Genomic DNA, 19045 nt, shown 5'->3' with positions numbered 1-19045 from the left:
TCCGCACTCTTCCCCGAGGTCCCCAGGCTCCAGGGGCGCCATTTCTGCCCTCTTGTTTCAGCTGCAGGGGATGCATCACTTCGGCCCTCTGGTGTTATAGCAGCCAAGGGAAGTTTTTGGAAAGAAATCGAGACAGTGAGTTAATAGGGGCCAATGAGCAACAGGATATCTGTCTTGAGCAAATCCAGACAGGTTTGGGGGCTTCCCAGGAGGGATGTAAGGGATTACCGGTGGGGGGAAGATGGGAGCAAATCCAGGAAAGGGCAGGATACCCTACTGATTCCCTAAGGCCCCTCAGTAGCTGTCTGGTAGATGTAAGCTAACCTCTGTGGTCCTCCCAGCCCCACACATGGAACTTGAACAGCAGGAATCTCGGGTGAACGTTCACTTCCAACTTCATTCTGTAATACCGGAATTCTTAGAAGCATCTGAAAGTAAAGCACCCAGTTTTTCTCCATCTTGGCGTGCTGTGATTTGGAGCAAGACCCTCCTGATAAAACTGGTCCCGGCAGCTCCGTTGGCTTGCCTCCTGCAGGATGTCTTCCCGATTCCATCCCTCGGTCTGTTCACCCTTTGCTTCCCCTCCCTGAGCAGCTTCCCACGGGCCCTGGGAGGCCGCTTGCGGTGCTCCGAGAAGCCCCTCTCATCTGACTGAGAACGCTGGCCTCCCTTGGCACAGTGAAGGACAAAGGAGACAACGCCGTGGGGCAGCCATGCCACTGAATCAAACCTCGGTCTGTGGGCTACAAGGCGACAGGAAGTGTGAGGGGGGCTGTGAGGCCCTCTGTCTGGCTTCACTGAGCAAGCACCTGTGCCAGGTGTGAGGCACAGTCTGGGTCCCAGGGATGAGCAAGAGGGGCCCCAGCTGCCCTCGGTGAGTCCACACCAGCTGGGAAGGTTGGGCGGAGTGAAGACGATCAGCCAGAACCCCTTCCACAGGGGCCTGGAGAAGGGAGCGACTCAGGAAGTGCTGCTGGGAAGGCCTCCAGCCCTGGACACCTGAGGACCCTCTGGCTTGTTTCTGTCCTCCCAGAATTCCCCGTAAAGTCTTAGAAGTCTGAGCCAGAAGGGCCATGGGGATTGCTTGTCCATGTCCCCTTACCTTACAAGTGAAGAGCCTGGGGGCCTTGGCATTGCCATATGGTGGGGCCTGTGTGGACAGGAGGCCCAAGCATGGCTCTGACGTCGTAACATGGGGCCACCCCCCAACCCCCCATATGAAACACAGGCAAGAGGGCCAAGGGAGACCCCAGACTCCCGAGCTCGAGAACCCCATGCAGTTATTTTACACACAAAAGGAGCATTGCAGACTTTGCTACCCAGTGAACTGTGAGCTGTTTTTCAGAAAGAAGAGGGGTGGTTCCTCCCCCACCCCCGAGGCACCTACTCCTTTCTGGGCCATGGGTGTCTAGGGGTATTTGTTTTTCACACAATCCAGTGTCTTCAAGGCCACAGACCAAAGCCAAGCCAGCTGCTCAGTTTGGGAACTGAACCCCTAACCATGCAGTCTGCCTGGAGTCATGGTGTGCGACTATCTGCAGGGCTGGTGTGGCCCAGGTCCAGGGGAGCCAGCTACTCCCCTCCCGTCCCCTGCAGAGGAAGTGAGTCTGTGCTGCTGACCTGCTGGAGGTCCTCTTGGCAGCTTGGCCCAGGGTGCTGGGTGTGACACTTGAGTGATGGGAATGAAGCCCTCGGGCACTTGACCTGTGTTTTCTTAGGTTTATATTTTGCTCTGATGCTGAGGGTGGGGGTTGAGGGGGTGGTTAAGGGGGCCAGATATACCTGCCAGCCACCTCCCTTCCCCTCCATCTTCCCCACCATGCTCCCTGGGGCTGCATTAGAAAGAAGTCTCCCGTGATCTCCCAGCCCAGCCCAGCCCAGCCCAGCCCTGCCTTGCCCAGGACAGCTCGGGGGGTGGGGATCCTTTTCTTGGCTGCAGTCCCAAGGGCTGATTCACAAGGCCTGAGTCCCAGGTCCTCAGGGAGCAGGGCTGGAGGATCCTCCCTGCAGCCCAGGCCCAGACCTCTCCAGCTGGGCATCCCGCAGAGACCCTCCCTGAGTCCCCAACAGCGAGGGTCCAACCACAGCTCCTCCTAGGCCCTGGCTGGAGTGACCACCCCCTGGTGGAGAGCTACTTCTGTCCCAGAGAGTGAGTGAGGACAGTCAGGACCTGCACACCAGAAGGGGAAGTAGCTCCAACCCCCATTTCCTGGTGGAGAGCTGTCCCTAGGAAGCAAAGTCCAAACTCTCCATTTGCAGGTTCCTGGGCTGTGAGTCAGGCTTCTCCATTCCTGGGGTTTGGAGGAAGCAGTTGATGCTGCAGACTGAAAAATAGAGAAATAATGTCTGTTGGTGCCCAAAGGAAGCCTTGGGAAGCCTCCCAGAGCTGAGAGTTAGCCTGAGACCTGGAGCAGGGAGCAGTGGGGCCGTGAAGGAACAGGAGTGGACCAGTCACTCTGTGCGGAGGAAGATTTCGGTGCTCATTGCCGGCATTGGCAGAACTTATCCAGTGTAATTGGGTTACTGGATTATAAAACTTCTGCTGGCTTTATTTAGAAGACTAATCAGAAAGCATTTAGAACAGCAACATTGCTATAAAGGACACCATGAACCATGAGCCCACATCTTGGAGAACTGCCCTTGGCTTTTGGGAGCAGAATCCCAGGAGAATCCAAGTTAAGCTCCTTTGACAGACCTGAGAGGAAGTCTTGCCTAAAAGCTTAGCCAAGTCGCTTGGGGAATTGTGTATACAGTCTCTGAATGACGGCCCAGTGTTGGAGAAAGGAAAATCTTTATGGTTTTTCTTCCTCAAACAAGCGATGGTGGTCTGGCGGGAGCGGGGTGTTACCCCTTCCGAATTGTAAACAAACAAGTCTTGCTGAGCCCTTGGCCAAAGTCAACTTCCTCTTCTCCCTCTCTCTTTCTCTGGTTCAAAGGATGGTCCTTTTGGACAGATAGCTTCCTTGCAGAGTGTGCTCCATCTCCTGCTGCCCCCGGGGGTATGGAGGGAGAGGAGACGGACTTTGATGCATTAGAACAGGGGTCTGTGGCTCAGGCCAAAGCCAGCACCTGCCTGGTCTTACACGGCTTGTGAGCCAAGAAGGGTTTTTTCTGTTTTGTTTTGTTTTTTTTTTAATTTTAAATAGTTGAAGAAAAATCAAAGAACATAATTTCTTGACATGTGAAAACTATATAAAATTCAATTTCAGTGTTCATAAATTAAGTTGTATTAGAACACAACCACACTCACTCACTTATATATTGTTTATAGCTGCTTCCAACTGCAGAGTTATGACAGACATCATATGGCCCGTAAAGCTGAAAATATTGACTAGCCAGCCCTGTCCAGAAAGAAAAACTGTGTGCTAAAACATCTCTGTAGAGCCTTATTATTATGTACAGCATTCCGTAAATCTGGCACTTTAGGGGGCTGGGCCATCAATGGAAAATAGTGAAATCTGGCCCTTGGTCCATGTCAGAAGCATGGAGACCCAGGGTGAGGTGCTTTGGGTCTCATTTGCCTGGCGCAGCGTTTCAGCTCAATGAGTGTTTCTGGAGCATGTGCTGTGTCCCAGTCACTGGGGTCACAAGACAGGGTAGGATGCTGTCCCTCCTCTGATTGACTGGACAGCCAGTGGGGACGTGGGTTCGGAAGCAGATCACTTGACTACAATGCTTCAGGGGAAAGGGAGAGCATCTTGGGTTCCGAGCAGACATTTTTTTTTTGTGGGTCCGAATCTGGAATCCTGGAGTCTTGCTCTAAGGAAGGAATTGACCAAAGAAATGTGAAAGCAGTAGTTCTGGGAATTCATTCATGAATGAAAAAGCTCTTGGTGCCAGTTACCCAAAAGGAAGTGTTGTCCATAATGAGCAGAGCAAGTTACCTTATTAGAAAAATAATAAAGACTTGAACCTTGAGTTGGTATTATGACAGTTCTATGGGATTGACTAATCCACCAAGAACGGTTTCCAGATTTTAAATGGTAGGTTTAAAATAGCCTCTGGATGAGATGCTGAACTGTGGGCCTGGCATGCTACCGCCTGTGTGGTGGGGGTAGGAGTGCGGGTGTGTACAGGCATTCTTGTGTGAGCATAAAATATCTCTAGAATATACAGGAATCTGACAGGTTGTCCCAGGAGGGGTGCTGGGTGTCTGGGGACAGGGGTGGGAGGAAGAGTTTTGGCATATACTCTTTTAAAAAATTGTGCTCCAACTTTTCACTTTATTTTCAAGCATTTATTTGGGGTAAGTTTCACTCTTCTGTATACTGTTTTGTACCTTTTGAATTTTGAGCCAAGTGAATATAGTACCTATTCAAGAAGTATATAAATTTAATGTAAAATAAGTAGTGTGTGATTTTGCTGTTACCTCCTTACGTCTTCCTAGGAAAGTCATTTTCCTTCTTTCATTATATGATTCTTGATGGCTGACTGCTGTGAGTCTGGTCTAGGCCCAGCAGTTACAACTCTACTCCATCTGAATGTGGGGAGACTCGTTGACCTCTAAGGCGGTCTTCAACTTGAGAGGATGTCAGACTCAGCAGGAGGGCTCATTGAAGCACAGACTCCTGGGGCCCCCCTCCCCAAGATTCAGGGCGTCTGGGTGGAGCTCAAGAGTCAACATTTCCAACAAGTTCCTAGGTCACGTGGATGCTGCTGGCCCGGGAACCACATTTTGAGAGCCTCCCCTCTGACTTTCTAGGGTTCTGTGCTTGTAAATAAGCTACATTCCCGGGTCTGAAAATAGCAACAAATAGAGAGTAGATTCCTGTAGCTCAGAACACAAAGTAGTACTTGCCCAGCAGTTTGGGAACACAATAAAGCAGACAGGTCAACAGAAGTAAAGTTACACAGCTTCCATTCCACCCATGGGGGGTTGGTGGAGGGACACAAGATCAGATCGTGGTCAGAGTCTGGTGAGTTTCAACAGGTAGCTCTTCCTGGGGGAGGTGACTTGGCACGAGGCTTTCAAGGAAGGTTAAGTGGTGAAATTTAAGCCAGGCAGAGCCTTCTGATATCTCTAAGCCTAATGCCCACAGAATAATGCTGCTGAACATTATTTTAGGGCCCCCGCAATTTATCACTGACCATGCATATTCAGCCTGATCATTGGTGAATGCCTGACAAGGACATGGTGCCCCAGCATAGACCCCTGCACCTGACTTCATGCCTGTATGCATGCTGTTCCCCCAGCTGGATACCCTTCTTAGTCCTCCCTCTCATCTCTGTAAACCCTATTTGTCCATCAGGACCTAGGTAAAAAGCCTAACTATTCTTCATGAGAATTTCTCATCTGTTCAGCCTACACTGGGTATCTTTTTCTGTGTATCAGTTCATTAGGACATTTGATCATTATTGTCCTTTTTTTCATTTATTATTGATTCATTCAACAATATTGCCCATCCTTCAAGAAATTCTTATCAGAGGGCCTACACTATATTGGGAATTGTGGTAGGTTTGAGGAATAGAACCATAGGCAAAAAAAGACATGGTCCCTGCTCTAATAGAGAAAGATCCATTAATCAAATAATTGTCCTGGTGGAAATACAATTACAGGCTGAAAAGAATGGTCTGAAGAAAAGTAATAAGGCTTTATGAGAACATAAAAGAAATGACCCTGATGTGGCCTTGGGGGTTGGGGTCAGGGTAGATTTTCTGAGAAAGTATAGTTTGGACTGAGAGCTGAAGGATGCCTAGAACTTGGCTGGATGAAGAGGTGGAGTGGGGAAGGGAAAAACTCCAAATCGGGGGGACCAGCATGTGCAAAGGTCCTGTTGTGGGAGGCAACTTGGTAAGTTCAAGGAACTGAGAGGAGACCAGAGTGGCTGGGAGTGGGGACGGGGAGGGAGTGGAGAACAAAGAGAAGAGGGTTACATTGTGAGGGACAAACTGTGTGGAGCCCTAAGTCAAGGGGGAGTCTTTGGAGGAGCTTCCATTTGAGGGGAGAGGATGTAGAGTTTGCCTGTGAACGTGGAAGTGGGGATTTGCAGGAGGCAGCTGATTAAGAGCTCAGATCATCCATGTGGAGAGTGGTCACTGGGGGGTCAGTCGGGTGTGTCTGGTGAGCGGGGATGTTGGGAGGGGAAACATGTGAGAAAAGGAAGGGTGTCTCCTTAGACTCAGGGTCATAAGCCCCCGAAGGACACTTGGAGGAAGCAGAGTCACTTCCCCCGGCAGCAGAGTGGACATTTCTCTCATTTCTCTCTTGCTGCCTGCTCACCATTGTCCAAGTTCTGGTCTTAATTACATCTCTCCTGGATGTGGCAGGAGCCTCCTAGTCCATTGCTTCTCAAATTTTAATGTGCACAAGAATCACTTGGAGATCTTGGTAGAATGCTGATTCTGATTAATAAATCTCAGGTCCGAATTTCTCACGAGCTCCCGGGTGATAGAGACCACATGGTGAGCAGTAAAGGGAACTGGTCTCCCTGCTTCTGAAGCTCAGCGCCTCAACACGCAGCATCCTTACGCCCCTGCCCTGGAGCCTCCTGTGGCCATGCATGACTCACTGCATAACTGCACCTCCAGCATCTGCTCCGGCCGTCTTTGGCCAGCCTGTGTTTCCCCCACTGCTTCCCTTGTTCCACTGTTCATTCTACCATACCGAACCCCTCTCCCTGAACTTGTCCATCTCCTTCATTCAGAAAGGGTCAAAGACCAACTCAGGCTAGTACCCAGTTGGAAGGGACCTACTGCAGTCGTCTTCAAACCTCCTGCTTAAAATCCCCCACAAAAGGATTCTGTAAAACCATTTACCCCCTCACACATTTTTAAGTTTACATCGCCATTTTTTATCATACGTCTGCAGAAGATGCAATTCCCAGTACATTGTAAACGTTGATATTTTTAAGTAAAACTATTACATCACTGTTTTAAATTTATCCAGTGGAATCTAAACACCATAGGAATTTGATACCCGCCATCATCCATTTAAAAAAATGTATGAACATGCTCTTTGTTAATAGTCAGTGTTCCTTTTTCTCCTTGAAATTTTATTTCTGTTTCACTTCCCCTGTGGAACTTTATCCTAATGTGATACGTTTTTATGCTTAAAACTCCTTGGTTTGTTTCCTTATATTTCCCTGTAACAATTTTATGTGAAGTTAAAACTTTTTCAATTTCCTGAAATCATAAAGCTCTAAGTATTAAAATTTCCTTCCTGTTTGAGTTATCATTATGATTATGACTGTAATGATAACTCAATGCATATTAAGTAATAGTATGCAACTGATCAAAACAACATAAAATGTATTATTAATTTGGATAAATAATAAATAAAAACTAAACTTACATTAAAATGTATCCCAGTGAATTGATGACACTGGATGACTTTTTAAAATAATTTTTTTATTGATGTATAACATGCTCACATATATGTAATGAGGTCAGAGTGTACAGCTCAGGTTATCCCAGCGGGAGCACATCCACGCAGTTATCACCCAGGTCCAGAGACAGAATACTGCTGGTACTGGGTTATCTCTTCTGTTTCTTCGTTTATCCACGAAAGAATACTGTTTGCTGCATGAGATATGAGACAAGGATCAGCATCGGTTGTATTTCCATTTTTTCATTTATATAGATATAAACACTGAAAACCTTCATTTGCATAAACTAATAGATAAAAATACAAGTTTTGTTAAAACAGGCTCAACTCAGTTCTTGATCTACTTCTGAGTCAAATGCCAAGTCACATAGGGATCTATCACTAACAATTACATTTTAATTACCTCTACTAGGCCTTCCTAATTAAAAAAAATTTTTTGGAAACCACCCAACCTGCAAAGAAGATTTACTGCTTATTTATTAGAGTTGCTCACTTTCTCAGTGTTCTGCATCCTCTTGTGTGGCAGCCAGGGGAGTTATCCCTGGGGCATAAGCCCAGTTAAGATTTGGGAGGAAATGAATAAGAGGTTTGTCTTTCTTCTACAAAGAAGCAGGGCTGTTGTGAAAGAGCAGGTATAAAAGGACAACTTGCACCTCTACCACTGGTTAGCAGACGCAGGTCCTGTCCATAACCACTTGGCATGGACCAAATATGCTTTATGGACATTTTGGGTAAGATCAGATGTCAAGAACCTTTTGACATGGACCAAATGTCTTTTGGATGTTTTGGATAAGACCAAATTTCAGGGATGTTTCGGCATGAACCAAATGTCTTGTGGACCCAATGTCTGATGGACATTTTGGCTAGGACTAAATGTTCTATTAATTAGATGTTCTTATTTGCATTATGTTAATTTTGCTTTCTGAAAAAGAAGACTTGGATATTAAAATCCTAATTTTTGTTGGAAAACATTCTGAGATGAGTTGTTATAATCCAGTTTTGTTTGGGTTTTTTTAGTAGTCGAATGATATATAATAAAAAAGTATGAGCCTAAAAAAAAAATCTGGATCTGGAAATTAAAACTTTGGGTGAGCTGGAGTGCTTGGAAAATCTTCATGTACTCCCTGGGGGTTTACACACCCCACTTTGAAGTTCACGAAAGAACCTGTATGGATTCAAATCAGACTAGAGCAGTCTCTCAAATTTTCCTGGTTTATGTTTCTAAGGGAAGGAATCTGACAGGCCCAGCCTATTTTTTTGAGTCAGGCCACATCGTAGGCTTCCAGCCAGGTGGTCAGCACCATGTACAGATGTTTCCCCAAGCAGGGACCACAAGGAAGCCGGTAGCTATGTACTGACTGACGTGCGCAGTACTCTTCCTTGAAACTTTCTCCAATTCTGCTCTTCTGGAAATACGCTCTCCAGTCTGTGAGTTTCTTGCCTGTTATTTTTCCCTTTTTAGTACATGCATCTCTTTCTTCCTTGTATTGTAGTTATTGACGTGACCAATTGCTTCTTCTAACTGTAATCTCCTTGAGACCTGGCCCGTGTCATAATCATTCCCTAGTATCATGTCTTACACTTAGTAGATGTCTGTGTCTATAAGTATTTGTTGACCAGATGAATTGATGAATGAATGTCTTAAACTTCTTCACATTCCCTAGAGGTCCTCGAATAGGCTGGGCTTTCAATAGCAGGGTGACAGAAGAATGGATGAATTAATCAGTGAGCAAAACAATGCAACTCAGTAAACTAATGAGCCATTGAGCAATGGCTTGAAAGTTAGAACGTTCACATCTCACATGGGGGTCAAGATCTGTAAACTCAGTGTAAAGGTGGGGCAGGTCTGGAAACTGCCGATTTCTAATCCAGGCTCCTGTTTTGTATTTATTGCTGTAATGGGTCGTGGTGGGTATGATTGCTCACTGCAAAACATCAGGTAAATCCTTTCCTGCCCTTTGCATCCTGTCTTGCAGGTGTGAGCAGCATCTCTTCACCACGGTGGTGTTTGGTCCGTACCTCAGCCCGGGTGAGGATGTAAAACCCCCAGCTCTGCACATGAGTGGTACAGACCGACAGGAACACCTGGCTCCAGCCACAGTCATGGACATGTCAGCCGTGGAGTAGTGTGGACATCTTCTCTCAGCTTCTCAGGGTTTCAGTCCTTTCGGGTTTGTGTCATTGACTTTTTTTTTTTTATGGTTTTGTGGCTGCACGTTCACGAACAAGGCGGGCACCATGGGGGATCAGCAACTATACAAGACCAACCACGTGGCCCACAGTGGTGAGAACCTTTTCTACCAGCAGCCACCACTTGGCGTCCACGGCGGGCTGAACCACAACTATGGGAATACAGTCCCCGGCGCTGGAATGGATGCCCCTCAGGCATCACCCATCTCCCCCCACTTCCCTCAAGACACTCGGGATGGTCTGGGCTTGCCTGTTGGCTCCAAAAACCTGGGCCAAGTGGACACCTCGAGGCAGGGAGGGTGGGGAGGCCATGCAGGGCCTGGAAACCATGTCCAGCTACGTGGCAACCTGACCAATTCGAACATGATGTGGGGGGCACCAGCCCAGGCAGAGCCCACCGATGGCTACCAGTACACCTACTCCCAGGCCAGCGAGATCCGGACCCAGAAGCTCACCAGTGGTGTCCTGCACAAGCTAGACTCTTTTACCCAGGTGTTTGCCAACCAAAACCTGCGAATCCAGGTCAACAATATGGCCCAGGTGCTGCATACCCAGTCAGCAGTGATGGACGGAGCCCCAGACAGTGCCCTCCGCCAGCTGCTGTCCCAGAAGCCCGTGGAGCCTGCAGCACCGGCTCTCCCTTCCCGCTACCAACAGGTCCCCCAGCAGCCTCACCCTGGTTTCACTGGCGGGCTGTCCAAACCAGCTCTTCAGGTGGGGCAGCACCCAAGCCAGGGGCACCTGTATTATGACTACCAGCAGCCACTGACTCAGATGCCTGTGCAGGGAGGACAGTCACTGCAGGCACCCCAGATGCTGTCCCAGCACATGCAGCAGATACAGCAGCACCAGTATTACCCGCAGCAGCAACAGCAGCCGGTGGGGCAGCAGCGTCTGTCGATGCAAGAAATGCAGCCGCAGCCGCAGCAGCAGATCCGCCCTCCACAGCCCCAGCAGCAACCGCAACAGCAGCTGCAGCAGCGGCAGGGTTCAATGCAGATACCTCAGTATTACCAGTCCCAACCCATGATGCAGCATTTGCAAGAGCCACAGCAGCCACAGATGCACCTGCAGCCCCCTTCGTATCACAGGGACCCCCACCAGTACACCCCGGAGCAGGCACACGCTGTCCAGCTGATCCAGCTGGGATCCATGCCCCAGTACTACTACCAGGAGCCCCAGCAGCCCTACGGCCACCCCCTGTACCAGCAGAGCCACCTGCCCCAGCACCAGCAGCATGAGGACAGTCAGCCCAAGACATATCCAAGCGACAGGCAGGCCCAGGCCATGCTGAGCTCCCACGGGGACCTGGGGCCTCCAGACACAGGAATGGGAGACCCTGCAAGCTCGGACCTGAACCGGGTCGGCAGTGCTCTCCCCCACCGGCCTCTTCTGTCCCCAAGTGGCATCCACCTCAACAACATGGGACCTCAGCACCAGCAGCTGTCTCCCAGTGCCATGTGGCCCCAGGTATTCTCACAGTGGAAGTTGCTCTTGGTATCTCGGTGTGCTAATGAACCAGCCGGCGCAGCATCTCTGCGGGGCCCAGTCCTCTCTCTGACCCCTCAAACTCTTTATTTCCATATTTTCTTTCTTTATTCCACAGACATTAACCAGACACTGTCTATTCTAGGCCATCAGAATACAAAATCGGTTTTGACTCAGTCCTTTGCCCATAGAGCTTATAATCTCCCTAAGGAGGCAGCCAGAATACCTTTATCAGGTCTTGAAATGATGTACGTAGTGGTCAATGCCTGCTCAGTTGCCCAGGGATTACACAGTGGGGGTGTCTGGTCCCCCTTAGATCTGTATCCTCAGAGAGTTTCCTGTGAAACTGTTCCCATTTTGGGAGGGAGACCACATTATGATAGTATGTCTCAGAGTATATTGCTCAGAACAGGAGTTCCATAGAATGTTTAATGGATAGCGCTGGGGGGAGGGGAATGGGCTTTCTGGATGAAGAAATTTGGGGTTTCTTAAAGTGAAACAGGTTGCAGTTCTGCTAGGCTTCTCCGAGCCTTTAATATGCTAATGTACACTGTGGATCTTCCAAAGGGGATGCCTCGTGGAGTTGCAGAGGTGAAAACCTTAGCTGCCCACACGATCTGGGCAGGTAAAGTCAATAAGCAAAATGGCCTAGAGTGAGATAAAAAGGACCGTGGTGGACAGAGAGCAGATGCCCCATCTGATGACATTCTTCTTAAGGATTTTTATAGTCTAGCCAAGCACACCATGTCCGCAGGCCAAATTCAGCCTGTGGGCAATGGTTATTAACTCTTGATTGTTTCCCAAATGTATTTGACCACCAAACCACCTACTGTGTGCTAGCATGTTCCAAGGGGACAGTCATGTAGCAGTAGGGTTGGGGAGGAGAGTATCTTGAAGGATCAGGATGGATGGAAAGAGGGCTCTGGTGAAGGCTGAAGGCCAGAGATGAACTCTCCTTGACCCTGTTTTGCTTAGGACTCAGGCCAGTAGTCACTGAGAGCCTTTGTGAATGTAAGAGTAAGAAGTCATGGCCAAGGCTGAAAAGGAATTCCGGCAGGAGGCCTCCAGCGTGATGCTCTGTTGTCGAGATCTCCATTCTGTGTCTCTCGTGGGAATGGAGCCTGTCTGGGCACAGAGTGGGTGGACGGGGAAAACAGGAAGGAGGGAGGTGGGGGATCGAGTGTTAGTGGGGCTTTTGGCTGGTGGGGCTCCCTAAGGTGGGTGGGGTGCCAAGTTGGAAAGCATCAAGAAAAAATTCTGGAAGCCTCATGTGGAAGAGCAAGGGTGTGAGTGGCCATGAGCCCGGTCAGCCTGAGATGGAGAGTGGGAAGGATCCTAGAAGTGTAAGCCCTGCGGTTCCCACCACTCAAGGACTCCTCCCATCAGAAACACGTTTGTTCTCTTTCCTTCTTCTGGTGTCCTGCATGGCTCAAAATTAGATGCATCTACCTGATGGCAGAGCGCAGCCAGGGTCCCCGGAGTCAAGGTAAGATGGATGCATGGAGGCTTGTTGGCATTTTGGGTAACTGGGAGATTTTCCTGAGTTACCGCTCATGATTCATTTCCAAATTCAAAATCAATTCTTCAAAGACGTTTATAAGAACAGTAATGGCAGCTATTATGTTTGAGCGCTTACTCTTTCTCTAGCTGATGTGTAATAAAGTAGCCTAGTGAGGGTGGGTGGCACTACCACATGCCTAGCACACAGTTAGCACTCAACCATCGTTAGCTATTATTATTATTATTATTTTACAAATGAGAAAACTGAGGCTCAGAGAGCTTAAGATTGCACATCAAGTAAGTAGGGACGCTGGGATAGACTCCAAAGCCCATGTTCTGTGCCCTGTCCTTTCACTGAGTATTTCTTGAGTACCTACTGTGTGCCAGGCATGGAGCTAAGCTTAGAGACTGCCGCCGTCAATAGTACAGTCTTGTTTCCTCCGCTTATGGGCGTGGTAAGTAATTAAAGACTCAGCCAGAACCTGATAAACTGCTAAGATGTGTGGTCTGGAGGCTGAACCAGAGGACTTAGACATATGTCTCTGAAGGAAGGCTTCTGGAAGAGGCAGGCCCTTGCTGACGGTAGAAGGGTAATAAGCCAGAGGCAGGGGGAAAACCCAGCACCTGAAGGCCCAGAATGAAGAAGGACGTTGTATTCAACTCTTAAATGATCCTGAGCATGCCCTCTCTTTTTTTTCTTTTTTTCTTTTTTTTCTTAACAGGGAGAGGTAATTTTGGGTTTATTTATTTGTTAATTTTTTTAAACAGAGGTACTGGGAATTGAACCCAGGCCCTTGTGTGTGCTAAGCATGCACTCCACCACTGAGCTATACCCTCCCCCCTCTCTCTCCTCTTGAAGCTCGGTTTTCCATCTGTGAACTGGGCTTAGTTCTCTCAAGGGGATTAGGGTGATACAAGTGGGGCCACGGACATGGAAGCCCTTGATGAATGCAAGGGGTTCCTTGTGGGTGTGATAAGTCTCCACTCCGCGTCCTCAACATGCGTGTCCTCTCCACTTGGCCCCACCCTTGAGCAGTGGCCAACCAAAAGGAGTGTTTGGGGAGCAGTTGGATGCCAAGAACAAGCTGACATGCTCCATCTGCCTGAAGGAGTTCAAGAGCCTGCCTGCCCTGAACGGCCACATGCGGTCCCACGGGGGAATGAGGGCCTCCCCCAGCCTCAAACAGGTGAGCAGGAGTCAGCCCCCCGGGCCCTCCCAGGCCATGTGCTGCTTGCTTTGCTTTGCTGCCGTCAGACAGAGTGACGTGAGCCCCACTCGGGGAACCTGGACGCAAGTCCTTCCCTAACAGAAGTGCTTAAGCTTTGACGCTGGGATCCCCCCCAGGTCATACAGTCCCCACTTCAACTGGCTTCATGAACAAGAACCCAGAACGGAGGTGATAGAAATCCTTTTATCGCAGCCTCTCTACCTCCTAGAGAAGACAGCAAAGAAAACATGTAGGTGCACATTATTTTTAACTTCTGCTGCTTGAAGCACTCAAGACCATTGTCCCTTGGACTTTCCAGATCGGCGGTAGATGGCCAAGGAAAGCTAATGTGGCCATCAGGCCCCCAGCTGGCATTTTCTGTTCCCCAGGGCACTCGCTTTAGACTCTAGCATCCAAAGACCTTTAAATCCCCTCGGGATTATCCAGGCAGAATATCCATATAGTGAACTCTTCGTGCAGTTTTAGAGTTAGATTAAAATTCAGATCATTTGCTCAATTTGAATATTGCTGATCTTAATTTAAATCTATAGGATTCACTCTCTGTTCACCAAAACACTTTGGTGTGACCCAGCTCACTCCATCTCCTGACCATGCCAGTTAAAAGAGCTTTGTTTTCCATTTAACAGGTGAGGAAACTGAGGCCCATAGAATCAAGAGGTTCTGCACAAGAGCTTATGTGGGTTGTCCTATTTTTTGCCTGATTATAAGTCCATATCCTTTTCTTTAAAAGCAATGACAGTCACACAAAAATATTTCTTTACTATTTATTTTAATATACAAGTGATACATGGTCAAGATTTTTTAGATGGAGAAAACAGAGTGCCTCGTCCATTGCCTGCGGGCATCCCCGGAGCTGAGGGACTCGGGGCAGGGCAGGAAGGAAACCACTCTGCAGTGGTTCTCTGTCACCCACGCGTGATGTCCAGGAACCTTTCAGGAAGAGCAAAGCGCGTCCCCCCTTGTGAGAGCTGCTCTCAGCCCAGGATCAAAGCCTTTATTGTCTGTGTAGGAGGAAGGAGAGAAGGCCCCGCCGCCTCAGCCCCAGCCGCCACTGCCGCCTCCGCCTCCGCCGCCACCGCAGCTCCCTCCCGAGGCAGAAAGCCTCACGCCCATGGTCATGCCCGTGTCTGTCCCTGTCAAGCTTCTCCCACCCAAGCCAAGCTCTCAGGGCTTCGCCAACAGCGTCGCTGCAGCCCCCTCGGCCAGAGACAAGCCCGCCAGCTTGATGTCGGACGACGAGATGCCTGTGCTCGTGAGGATGACCCTCTCTCCCCCACACTCACCCCAAGGGGCTGCCCCCCACCCGCCTGCTGTGAGTTGCTGCTTTGTCCCGCCTGTCTGGGGTGGGGACATCCCTTTGCTTTCTTAGAGATGGAAGCAACTCTGCCCGGGTCACTGGCCTAATCTCCGACGTGGTTTGGCCTCTCAGGGCTGAGCTCTCGTGGCCACCTTGGGAATCGCCTCCTTGCCCGCACTGCCTGCTACCCAGTAGACACTTAATATTCTACCAGGCTAATAGTGGTCTGGGTTAGATTCCGAGAGACCCGAAGATGTTCCCAGCTGAAACAGAGATGATAACTCAGCTGGTAATCACAGTTATTACAATATGGAAGTACTGTCCTGGATAGTAAATAGCTACCCCCAGGACCCTGGCCCTCCCCACTACGATCTCCAGACCTCCCCAAATCCAGCAGCCAAAGATATAAACCCCCAGCACAGCAGGTCCTCCACGCAGTAGCCCTGGAATCCTTTCTGATGGTCGGTCAGCCTTACCAGATGCTTAATATTTTCATTATCACCCCTGCATAAATAACCTCAGAGGACCTGATTCATTAAGGTTCCCAAAGTAATTCCACTGAGACACCAGCCCCAGTCTCAAGAAAGCAAAGAGATACGTGTTTCTCTCTCACTGTTAGGTTCTTCTTTTTCTCAAGTTCCAAGTGCTTCACCCGAGCAGCTAAGCTTGGCCCTGGGACAGAGATCTGTCTGTCTCTCTCATTCTCTCTCTCTCTCTCCACCCTCCAACCCCATCTCTCCTTCCCCACTTCCCTCCCCTGGGGAGTCTATAACCCATGTGACTGGCTACATCAGATTCAACCCCTCCCCCCACAGTGGTGTGTTGGGTCATATTTGTCCTTAGAGAATAGGTGGCTGCCAGGATTCCAGGAGGCCTGAGGGTGGGGTTGGGCCAGAATAGGGACAGAGAGGATAATAAAGAGAACTAGAAAAGTCCAGAGTGTTTTTGGTTCTGTGTCTAATAGCAAGGCTCAGAGGAGGAGAGGATGGAGAACCCCTGGAGGTGAGGATTCTCACAGCTGGCAGGTCCTGGGGGCCAGCAACAGGCAGAGTGATGAAATGACACAGCCAAGCATCCTCTTTGCCCAGGGAAGTTCTTGATTTGCTGTTTCCACCCTTGGGGAGCTGTCAGCCTAAAGCTGGAGACAGTAAGGTTTCTAGTCACACAGGGGTCAGAGCCCCAGGCACCCCCCACCCCAATTCAAGACAGTGAGAGAAAGGCCAAAGCAGACAAGAAACGGTGATGCCCTGCATGTGGCTGGAGAAGAAGACACCTGGGCAGCTGAGGTAATTAGGGACCGAGGTAAGGCAAGGGAATTTGGGGTGAGTTTGCTTAGAAGGTCATCATGAGGGGAATTCTGAGCAGGGTTTTGAAGTCAGAGGTGAACTTGGCTTTGTGTGAAGGGTTAGAGAGACTGGGATAAGATGAGCCAAAGTAGAAGCACGGAGGTAGGACCCAGTGAATGTGAGCAAGGTCCTGACACTTAATATAAAGAAATTAAAATACCCAGGGAGGAGCCCTGTGTTATGATCCCCACCCTGCTCCCAGCCAGCTGGGATGCAGACAGCTGAGCCCCTCCTCCTCTCAGAACCTCGATTTCCAGCGCGGGGGGTGGATTCATCAGTGGCTGTCCCCACTCTGGGGAGCTTTTAAAATGTGTCTCAGTGCTTGGCCCTGCCTCCAGAGTCTGAATACCTTGGCTGGACCTCTGTAAATATGTAAGTATTTCCTCTCAAGTGATACCCAGGTCTGATATCTGCCATTCTGGGTGTTTTCCCTGGGTCCGAGGTCTCAGAGCCTTGCCTGGAGGATCAGAAAGTCCCAGTTTAGAGCTGGAGTAACAGAACCAGAGGCTCAAGTAAAAAAGAACCCAAAAGGGACCTTTGGCCCCATGGTCAGAGGCCTGGACTTCAGTGCAGCGTTGAAGTCACACGGGGTCTGCATGTGCTCAGATGACCTCATCAGTTACCCAGGACTAGGGAGTAAAGTCTCAGGGTGGCTCCCCAAGTTGGAGGGCACAGACGTCCTCTCCCCATTCCTCAGCCTCCTCCGCCTCAGCCTCAGGCGATGAGGAGCCCTCTGGTGGGGAAAGGAAGCAGGTTGGGGTGCTCTGGCCCAAAGAGAGCCCCCTGGGGGTGAGCTGGGAGCCTGACGGGCCCTCTGCCCCTTCTCCTTTACCCACCCCTCTGCTTCCCTAGACTCCCTTCCTAAGGGCTGTGACAGCATCCCAGAAGACAGTTAAGCTGAGGGAAAGACAGGAGGGGCAGCTTTAAGTGTAGAAGGCAGCAGAAGGGGCCCAGAGGGAGAGGAGCCCAGAGCTGAGGGGTGACTGGGGCAGGTCACATGGCGTGGAGGAGGCTGGTCCCCTGACCATACCCAGCCCTCCCCATCAACCCCTGCTGCCTCCTACTCAGGGTCCACCCTGGGCGGAGGAGCTGTGAGGAACCACAGCCGTGACGGGCGCTGGCCTGCAGGCCCTGGGAGGGTACCACAGACTGCCCAGAACTTTTCTGCAGGTATCCCCCTCCTCCCCACAACCGCTCTGCTGCCTCTGCAGCCACACCCAGTGCTGGGTTTTCTGGGCTGACGCTGGCACAAAGCCAAGGCTGTTTGTCTGGCTTTGGCATGCACTGCTTATCTCTTGACGTGCATATGTTTACTTATTAGTATTATGTATCCATGTGGCACATCTTCCTTCCAGACTAAGCTTGGTTCCCCTGCTGACTGGAAGCCAGTCTAGGAGAAGGGCTTACCACAGACGAGCCACCAGTGCTGGGAGCAGCAGTGAGGGATGGTGAGGGGGGAGGTATACCAGATCCCTTTCTAGAAGAGCACACCGGGTGGGCCTTAAAGATCCCACATGATTCTCCTCAACCATCATGTCACCTTGAAGGAGAGCCCAGTGTGGGTCCCCATTCCTAGGAGCCTTGGCTGGGCCTCGCCATGGCCTCTGCCCAGCTTCCCTGAATAGATTATTTTGTCCCCTTCTCAGAACATGTGTTATCTGTCCCCAGGGAACAGAGGGGAATTAAAGGGCATACTCAGCTGGACTCCTCTCACCAGATGGGAATGCAGTGATAAGCAGTGAAGAATGTGTATTTCTTCTTTCATGCCCACTCACTGTTCCTCCCACCCCCATCTCTCTCCAGACATTAGGGATGTCCTCCAAAACCAAAGTTTTCTCCCCAGTCAACCCACCAGGTCTGGCCTGGGCTGAAATGGAGTGACTGACTGTCTCTTAAGATAGATAGAGGATGCTGGGGTCAGACAAGTGGAAAGGGCAGTCCCCGTTAGACCCGCGGTCCCCCTTCCCTCAACCTGTGGAAACAGCCTGTGGGAAAAGTCCAAGTATTTGAATACCGGATCATTCCTCCCGTTGCAGGAAATTCCCAAGAAGCATCAACCCGGCGTGGCCAAAGCCGAGGAACCCCTCAAGACCGCGCCGGACAAGAAAAAGTTCCGGCACCGGCCGGAGCCACTCTTCATCCCGCCTCCGCCCTCCTACCACCCCAACCCCGCCACCTCGTACTCGGGCGCCACCCTGTACCAGAGCCAGCTGCGCTCCCCGCGCGTCCTGGGCGACCACCTGCTCCTGGACGCCGCGCACGAGCTGCCCCCCTACACGCCCCCGCCCATGCTGAGCCCGGTGCGCCAGGGCTCGGGGCTCTTCAGCACCGTGCTCATCTCCGGCCACGGCCCCGGCGCCCACCCGCAGCTGCCCCTCACGCCGCTGACGCCCACGCCGCGCGTGCTGCTCTGCCGCTCCAGTGAGTCGCCCGGGAGGCGTCCCGGCTTTAGCGGCCTCATTTCCCTCACAGACCTTTGTGGCGGATCGGCTGTGTGTGCCAGGCCCTGTGCTAGGTGCTAGAAATACTTAGAATACTTCTCCTCAGGGGGATCACAGCCTAGCCGTGGGGACAAACGCCTGAAGCGATCGTTACAGTTTCTTGGGGAGAAGGAAAAACACTTGAAGTGTGCCTTGGAGAAACATGTACGGCACCCAAAATAAATATACTA

General features: G+C 50.4%; 1 protein-coding gene across 14 annotated transcripts in view; it reads left to right on the top strand.

Moving 5' to 3' along the window:
• TRERF1 (transcriptional regulating factor 1) overlaps positions 1-19045 on the top strand; it is a 195041-nt gene that overhangs the window by 147603 nt on the left and 28393 nt on the right. For 9 of the 14 annotated variants that reach the window (XM_031434688.2, XM_031434686.2, XM_064476495.1 and 6 more), the window contains 5 exons: positions 9301-10984; positions 12442-12488; positions 13539-13689; positions 14741-15043; positions 18411-18795. In XM_031434688.2, the coding sequence (XP_031290548.2) occupies positions 9563-10984; positions 12442-12488; positions 13539-13689; positions 14741-15043; positions 18411-18795 (2308 nt within the window). In that variant the 5' untranslated portion in view covers positions 9301-9562. The remainder of the gene's footprint in view (positions 1-9300; positions 10985-12441; positions 12489-13538; positions 13690-14740; positions 15044-18410; positions 18796-19045) is intronic. The other 5 variants (XM_031434698.2, XM_031434699.2, XM_031434702.2 and 2 more) reach the window with 3 other exon arrangements.

Source organism: Camelus dromedarius, chromosome 19 (genome assembly GCF_036321535.1).
Source record: "Camelus dromedarius isolate mCamDro1 chromosome 19, mCamDro1.pat, whole genome shotgun sequence".
Taxonomy (NCBI): domain Eukaryota; kingdom Metazoa; phylum Chordata; class Mammalia; order Artiodactyla; family Camelidae; genus Camelus; species Camelus dromedarius.
Note: the sequence above shows the minus strand (reverse complement) of the source record. Positions and strands in the feature narration are given on the sequence as shown.